The 9,372-nt window shown below is 31.1% G+C and overlaps 1 protein-coding gene across 1 annotated transcript; it reads left to right on the forward strand.

The window, feature by feature from the left end:
- Positions 1-3,695: 3,695 nt before the first annotated feature.
- On the forward strand, positions 3,696-8,491 carry LOC132737084 (uncharacterized). Its single transcript, XM_060724321.1, has 2 exons — positions 3,696-4,567; positions 8,403-8,491. The coding sequence occupies exons 1-2, from the start codon at positions 3,967-3,969 to the stop codon at positions 8,489-8,491; spliced, it is 690 nt and encodes a 229-aa protein (XP_060580304.1). The 5' UTR covers positions 3,696-3,966.
- The last annotated feature ends 881 nt before the right edge of the window (positions 8,492-9,372 follow it).

Raw genomic sequence — 9,372 nt, forward strand, 5'->3', positions numbered from 1 at the left:
TTTCCACACTTACTTATCAATACAAAGTTCATGATATTGCCAAGTTATATAACTGTGTCATCCATATTTCCTAGTTATTTCCCTTTTTTCACTTTGAAAATAGGGCCTTGTCTGGTTTACCTATTTCGGCAAGTTGGATTTATCTTAAATTTCTCCTGTTAGTAATTGCTTTAATGATATCTTTCATATTTAGTAGGTGGATACCTTTGATGGTCCTCTAATTTTTTGTGGAGTAAGCGGTCTCTAGGGTCAAGGTCAAGGTCACTGGTTTAAAAAATAAATATAAACATTTTTGCTCATACACCCTTTATTTTTTAGTTGATGTCTTAGTTTAATACAAACATGGCAAGGGAGGTCCTCCTTCTTTGGGTGTAGTAAGGGGTCATATGTTACCAATGTCAAGGTCACCAATGTCAAGGTCACCAATGTCAAAGATAGAATTTTACATTTTTACAGGTGTATTGACCTTATTCTATAGATAGATGTTATTTATAATTGATAGAAACATAAACTTTGATGGAGTTAGTGGTCAGTTAGGTCAAGGTCACCAGTGCTAAAAATAGAGTTTTACACATTTGCTCATACAGCCGTTATTAAGTGACAGATATATTTTATAATTGGTAGGAAGATAACTTGCATGGTATTCATCATTTAGTTTGGGGTAGGGATCAGTAGGTCAATGTCACTTGTGCTAAAAAGAGATTTTTACACTTTTGCCCATACAGCTTTTATTTATTGACAGATTATTTCATATTTGGAAGGAAGATAACTTGCATGGTATCCTTCCTTTGGATGGAGTAAGCGGTCAGTTGGGTAAAGGTCACCAGTGCTTAAAATAGATTTTTACACTTTTGCCCATACAGCCTTTATTTATTGACAGATGTATTTCATATTTGGTAGGAAGATAACTTACATGGTATTCTTCTTTTGGATAGAGTTGAATATTTTTCAACTTCACAAGTCAGAGCAATGACTTGGCAACTTATATTTTTTACAATTACAAAATGCCATGACTTTGTCAAGCTATATAACTTGTGTTTACAATTTTTTGGCAATTATTTTGTCCATAACTGAGTGAATGGGTAAACATTTTTTGAAATATTGCTACTGACAAGAATCTGAGCCGGGGGCATTTGTGTTTAACAAACACGTTCTTGTTTTTATTTATTTTTGTTTCTTGAATTTTTGGAAAAAGAGGCACTATAATTTATTAATACAATGTAGATTAGAACTTCAAAGGATTTCTAAACACTAGGTTTTAACATTTCAACGAAAATAGACCCTGAAGACTTTGTCCAGTATCTATATAATCTGATTTAGAACAGCTGTACAATGTCAAAGTGTCTCAAATGAACAATATTTGACCTCTGATAATTGTTATGGATTTTAAATTGAATGATTTCTAAGAAATGATATCAAATGAACGATGTGTATTTAATGTATTCTCATTTGCATATATCTGACTATGACATGGAAGAAGTGCATCATCAGCTTAATTTTAAAAGCAAAATAAAAGTGTTATATTTATGTTTTTGTTAAGGGTGTGCTAATTGCCAATCAGAAGCGCATGTTTTGACTGATTCTCAAAATAACCATTGTCAACATTTTACGTATTCTATTCTGTTGACTGTTTAGAACTGTTATGTTCAAATCAGATAAGCATATCGTGCACAATTACTAGTTCACAAATTGTGGTTTGCATCTTGTCCCATAATTTAAACATTGTTAGACAAACAAAATCCCTAAATAAAGCCCGACATGACTTCATTGAATATGCTGCTTGCTTGGGTTGATTGAGCCTGTTCACGGACATGAGTGGTAATTGTAAGTTACCGTCCATGCCCCCCTAGCACATAAATTTATTGAACAATAAATGGTTTCCACAAAGTAAAAAAAACGACAACACACAATTTAGATCTAAAATATAATATACTCAAGCCAAATGACTTTTAGTGTATATTTTTTTGTTGCAAAACAAGATTGTCTCATGTCGCATGACTATTTTTTTGTAATTTAACTGATATTTACTTTAAGCAATAAAATATGCGCCTGCCTTTTTAGTTGTATTCTTAAACATTATTATTGAATACAGAGTTTATTGGTTATATTTGATTTATCTTGATATTAATCATATACATGTATATGAAAGTGAATAGAATTTATTAAATAACTTAAACTCATTTCTAAGTTTACTGTTTAATCATGAACGTAGACAATATTTAAGGAGATACTTTAAACAATTAATGAAGGAAATACTGATTTTATATTATTCGATTGATAAAAAATAGGTTATTTACTTGGTTAATTGAAGGGCACGGTGACCCTTATACTGCAGTTCTTGAACAATAGTCTTACAATTACCACGTATTTGTTTTAGATTATTATTTGTTATACATATTTGTTTCATTGTCATTAATTCTTGAATAATTAATTTTTAACTGTTCGCCTGATTTGTATAGAGAAAACCAGACGTAATTATAATAAATCATATTATTGAAACAGATTGCATGTTCTATTTATTCATGTCCTTCAGGGAATATGTCTTTACGTAATCTCCTTGGCTACTGTTATAGAAATATTCTAAGGAACTCGTGTATGTTTATGAAAGACGAAAAAAACTGAATATAGATGCAATACGTACAATAAAATGATTGATAAGGCAAGTTAAACGGGACTAAAGCTGGCGACATGTTGTCCTTCCTCGCTCTTAGCTTACGTCTTTGTATTGCTACGAAATTAACAGGAGTTTACTTTATAAGTATTACAAATCTTCGGATAAAAACGACAAACAAACAAACAAGAAAAAGACATACATTCCCTTCTAAAATAAAACGACAAAAACATGTTCTTGTTCTATGCATAATTGTTATTTCCGTGAACAATGGTAAACTAAGTTGTAAAATAAAGGCATATATCGTTTGTGATATTGATTCAGTTACTTTTAAAAGATTATGAAGGTCTGTGCTTTTAATAAATTATTATGCTTATTGTTTTAAGAAGTTATCAAAATTCCAACAAAAAAATAAAAATAAGACTTTAACAACGCAAAACAAAAGTAACATAACACTTTTATTTAAGTTTCGTTATAAATATGATATTTCAACATTTCGTCTAAAAATTGTTAGAGAACATATAACATACATATGTTTTAACTTTCTTTGAACTGTTGAACTACAATAGAAACAGCTTTTAGTAAAAATGATGGAATATATTTTACAGCAGGTAAATCGTTCACAACTTTAATTTAAATTTTATTAGTTTTATGGCTCATTTGAGATTGAAATGTTATTTTCTTTGATTTCGGTCAACAAAATGTTTTGATTCTTGAAAATGCTTTATCATTTAAACTAGATCTAATTAATAAAGGAAACAATAAATAAGTTTAACATTTTCTCATATTTCTTAAAAGGTGGGTACAATTCAATAACATTTGAAATATACGTGGAGCAACACGTTTCGAATACATTCAATTTTTATTGGTAGTTAACACATCGTGAAATTATCTTCAGTTTGAATATAGATGAAGAAAAAAATCCTCACACGAATTTATTTCATATATAGCACATTTTCGATCATTATAGAAATAGTATAAATAATTATATACTTCTGATTTAGTTAGTTATAATTAGTTCATTAAAGTGGACATGTAGGCTTTATGCTGCATTCCTTCGTTGTTTCATTTTTATAGTCATTTTGTTTATTTTGAACTAAAATAACTTAATTATAAGGTTGAATGAATTTGACCTTTTTAAAAACTCTTTTTCATTGGTGGATTTTAATTTATGCATTACGTAGGCAGTAAACAACTTTCTATTGGTCGCCTATATTTTTGGCGGTAAACTTTTTTGTCGCTTGCGCTTCTGCCTTTTTGGTCCATTTTTGTATTCGTTTGACAAGAAGATCACATGTTGAAAATTCTATTTTACACAAATTTATTGAAAGTTATTTTACAGAATTGTTCCACATATGTTGGTATTTTATTTGATTTATGGACTGGTGTTTTATTCATCAGGATTTTATAGTGCATACCAAGAGGAGTTTTCGTATTCAGTAAATAATATTTCGTTGAATACGAATAAACTTTATTTCGGTACTTCGTGCCGCGTAAGCTGTTTGTATTTCGGTACTTCGTGCCGCGTAAGCTGTTTGTATTTTGGGACTAACATGGCGTCCAAGGAACTGGAGAAGAAAAAAATATTACCTTCTAGAGGTAAAAGAGTGGACTATAAATTGTTAAATGACGGATTCGGAGATGAAGACCAGGAATCCTTCTGGACAGAGGAACACATGGAAGATATTAAATTGTTTTCCGAGGAAACTACGCAAGCGACCTTGTTGCCAACTTCCGCTTCCGCTAAAAATGTCAGTTTTCACGAGGATGATGAATTTTCTGGGGATACAGACTTGAATAGTAAGAGTCGTCAGACTGATTCTGGTATCATTCAGATGAAGAAGGAGCTGAGCGCCTTACAACAAGAAGAACGGGTTCTTAAGGAACAGTTATCCGAAGCAGACGTATTGAGAAAACAAATTGAACAGAAGAAACAGGACGTTAAAAAATTAAGAGGTGAGATCGTACGAGGTATCAATTTGTATTCTAGTAAAAAACCAGTTATTGATGATTCAAGTAAAAATGTAGATATTGAGCATGTTACGCTTAATGACTTGAGAAAAAACACAGATCTACGAAGGAAAGCAAAGTCGAAAATTAGTAAAATTGGTTTGGATATTTTTTCTCATTCAGATTCAGACACTTGCAGTGATGAAAGTTTGAATAAGATATCAAAGAATATGAAGAAAAAGGTGTCTAATTGTTTAAGTTCATCAGAAGATTCTGATGTTGATACTTTTCATTATTGGAAGAATAAAATTAGGTCTGGTATTTTGGCTAAGGCTGGGGATAAAGTAGTCAGTAGACAACAGTATCCTCAATCCAGTCTAAGATTTGAATATGTCACTAGCTCAATTACATTTGACAAATTAGAATGGAATTTGTTTGTTGCAGGGGAATTAGAAATTATTTCATCCCCGTCTATGCAAGCTTCTGAACGTAAGGCTAGACTTGAGTTATTAAAGAAACTTATGTATCTTTGTTCTTCCAATGACTTTGTAGTTGTTAAGAATTTGTACGCAGCTGTTTTAAGAGAGATTGAACTAGGCCATCTTAAATGGGGAGATTCGTATCAATATGTTGAATCGGCAATTTTATCTAGTCATGTGAGTAATGTTAACAAAAAATCAATGAATGTTCGTCATAAGACTGAAAAAAGTAGATCAGATACTAGTGTTACTACAGAAAGAGTTTGGTTCTGTAGTCAATTTCAAAGAAATAAATGTCAGCAAAAAGCGCCTCATATTACTGTTGTTAAGGGCATTGCAAGATTATCTCAACATATCTGTGCATCTTGTTGGATAAAAGATAAGGTCAAGTTGGAACATCCAGAATGTTCAAGTTCATGCCCGTATTCCACAAATTGACTTGTGGATAGATATGATCATCTTAAAAAAAATGTGACAATTAATGAAAATGTTGTAGATCTATTTTTTCCAAAATTTTGTAAAACACAGGGTTATAATATTGTTTATTCAGCAGTTATTGAAAATACTATTTGTAAACATTCAGTTAAATGTAACATTTGTAATGTCACTAAAAAAGATTTGATGTTTATTTATGATAAAGTTTTTATTCATGAGAAGGTACGCCAATCTGGTCTTTATAATTATGAAGGTTGCAAAATTCAGGTTAATGATAAAATCAATACTGAATTTATGAGACGTATGTTAGGTACGGATTATAGGGATTTGTTAGTTTGTGATCTTTTGAAATATGGTTTTCCGATTGGTTTTATTGATACAGGTTTCCATTTTGATCATTTGGATTCTTAGAAGTACAAGAATCATTCTGGCGCTAATGATTATCCAAATGATATTAATAATTATTTAGGTAAAGAAAGTGCTGATTCATGTATTATAGGCCCTTTTAAGAAAAATCCCTTTACTTCTGAGTTAAAAATTTCTCCATTGAATTCAGTTCCAAAAAAGGATACTGAAGAAAGAAGGATTATTTTAGATTTAAGTATGCCCAAAGGTCAGGCTGTGAATGATTTTATTAATAAAGATTGTTATTTGGGTGAACGTGTTGATTTAGTTTTTCCTCGAATTGATGATTTTGTTCATTTAATAAAATCAAAAGGTCAAGGTTGTCTTTTGTTTAAAAAGGATTTGAGAAAAGCTTACAGACAAATCAGTATTTGTCCTAGCAACTATAATCTGGTGGCTTTTTGTTGGAAAAAACATATTTTTTGTGACACTGTTCTAAGCATGGGGCTTAGGTCAGCTGCTCAGATATGTCAAAGGGTTACGAATGCAATAGCCTTTATTATGTATAAGATAGGTTTTTGTATTCTCAATTATCTTGATGATTTAGCAGGGGCTGAAACAAAAAATAATGCTCCTTTTGCATATGATTGTTTAGGACAAATTCTTAGTAAATGTGGTTTTATTGAATCTGTGAATAAAGCTTGTACACCTTCAGAAGTAATGACTTTCTTGGGTGTTCTATTTAATACAAATTCTATGACAATGGAAGTAACACCGGAGCGTTTAATTGAAATCAAAAATTTAATTAAAGTATGGTTAATTAAAACAGAGGCAACGCTAAGAGAAATACAGTCTCTTATTGGTAAATTAAATTTTGTGGCTTCTTGTGTGCGGTCAAGCAGAATTTTTATAAGTAGACTCATAAATTGGCTTAAAGAATTGTATAATTATCTTCCTCATGTTTATGTTATAATTCCATCAGAAGTTAAAAAAGATATTTTATGGTGGCATAAATTTTTGCAAGAATATAATGGAGTGTCTATTTTGTTATATGAAAATTGGTCAAGACCTGATGCAATTTTTTCGACGGATTCCTGTCTTACAGGCTGTGGTGGTTTTTTCAAAGGGAAGTATTTTCACTCAAATTTCCCTGATAACATACTAGGTCAAAATTACTCAATAGCTGTTCTCGAGTTACTTGGTATTATTCTGGCCCTAAGACTGTGGTCTCCTGAATTCAAGGGTAAGAAAATAATTGTTAATTGTGATAATGAAGTTGTTTGTTCAGTTTTAAATTCTGGCAAAGCTAGATGCCCTATTTTGCAAGATGGTTTAGGAGAATTTTGTTTTTTGACGGCCAAAACTGAATGTGAGATCAGAGCTGTACATTTATCTAGTACGGACAATCGTATATCTGATTGCTTATCTCGTTGGTATCAACACAAAAAATTTCAAGATGAATTTTTTCGGTTAACATCTGGTTTTCATTTAGATCATTATGAGGTGTTACAGCAAGATTTTGCTTTTGTTAATGACTGGTAATTTTTTTTGTCTTCTGGTTTATTTTGCAGATCTGCAATTGAAGGCTCTCAAGACAGATTTAAAACTGTCTAATATTTCAGCATATGCAGAAAATAGTAGAAAAAATTTAAAAATTCAATGGGAATCATTTATATTATTTTGTTTGTATTTCAATTTCTGTTATTTACCTGCTTCAACTGAAACAATTCAGTTATATTCCCAATTTCTTAGTAGATCTTTTAAATCTGTGGCTAGTATTCGAAATTATTTAAGTGGTGTAAGAACTGTTCATCAGTTATTGGGTTATAATTTGAATGAAATGAATACTTTTTTGATAAATTTCACTCTTCGTGGAATTTCCCGATTGAAATGTCATTGTGTAAAACAAGCTCAACCTATAACTCCTTTTATTCTTTCTAAGATTTATTTGACGTTGAATTTTAAAGATCCAGAAAACTTAGTTTTTTGGTGTTTATTTTTATTTGCATTTTTTCTGTTGGCACGAAAGTCAAATTTAGTTCCAACTACACTTAAAGATTTAATTAATCATAAATGTTTGATTAGGTCTGATGTTACTCGTGTTCATGGTGATTTAATAGTTACTATGAATTGGACCAAAACAATTCAGTTTGGAGAACGTCTTTTACAGACTCCTCTATTAAAGTTACCAGGCTCTTGTTTGTGTCCGGTTACTGCATATGATAACATGTTAAAGGTCATTCCTGGGAAATCTGCAGATGCTTTATTTCTTTTACCTAATGGTAAACCGGTAACTTATTATTTATTTCAAAATAAATTGCGTCAGGTTTTAAATGATCTTGGGTTTGACTCATCATTATATTCCTCTCATTCATTTAGGCGTGGTTTTGCTACCCTTGCCTTTAAGAATAATATTAGTTCAGATGAAATTCAAATTCTTGGAGATTGGCATTCTGACGTTTATAAACGTTATATTTCACTATCCATTGAAGATAAGTGTAAAATTATGAAGGATATTTCTCATGTTTTTTATGTTTGATTTAAATATAGTCATTAATAAACTGTTCTTTGTATGTTTTCAGAACATGTAGCTCATCCACCACTTCGAAAGTGTACAATTGTCTCAGACTCCATTGCCAGAAATGTGTCAGGTATTTGGGATACTCAATAACAGCCTTTCCTGGAATTAATATTTCAAGGTTAAGTTTTCGTATTTCACAAGGTCAAGTTGATCTTAGATCTGCTTATGTCATTTTACATGTTGGTACCAATGATGTAACTGGCCCTCGTTCAGAAGATGAGATTATCTCATCTTTTAACGATTTGATTTCCAATGTTCGTCAACAATCTTCTGGAAGCATTTTTGTATCTGCAATTATTCCCCGCCCTATAGATTTTGATACTACTGGTAATAGGGTTAAAAATTTAAACAATAAATTGGTTCTACTATGCAAATCAAGAAATGTTATTTTCATTAGAACTTTCAAACCCTTTCTTAAATGTGGCTTGCCCCGTCGTGAGTATTATGCTATAAAAGACGGTGGTTTACATCTTAATCTAGAAGGTACAAGGCGTTTGAAAGAATTTTTCATTAATACCATTGCTCACTTAAAGTAATTACATCTTAGTGTTGGATGAGCGCTACATGTTTACTGCAAGTTTCAATATTTGTATTTCTAGACAGCTTGTTAAGTAAAATATGTTCATAATTATTATAATCTTTAGAATATACATTCGTAAGATAGTGTCATGTTCTAATGCCATTATGTCTTTGCTTGAGGCACTTGGTTACTCAAGAAAGATTAAATCTTACAAACTGGCAATGGCTAGTATTGAAGATTACTTTCTACTAAGGAGGTTAAAAGAATGCCTCTTAGTGGTTTTGTTATTGTGTATACACTTGTTGTAGAGTGTTTCAGGATATTGAATTTAATGTTTATATGCAAATATATGCATTAGTTGATATATGTACGTTATGCCTTTGCTTGAGACACACTGTTTCTCAAGAAAGGCTCAGTCTCGTAAGCTGGTAATGACCAGTCTTGGAGATTA

This window comes from Ruditapes philippinarum, unplaced genomic scaffold (genome assembly GCF_026571515.1).
Source record: "Ruditapes philippinarum isolate M1 unplaced genomic scaffold, ASM2657151v2 ctg2040_1_1_1_1, whole genome shotgun sequence".
Classification (NCBI taxonomy): domain Eukaryota; kingdom Metazoa; phylum Mollusca; class Bivalvia; order Venerida; family Veneridae; genus Ruditapes; species Ruditapes philippinarum.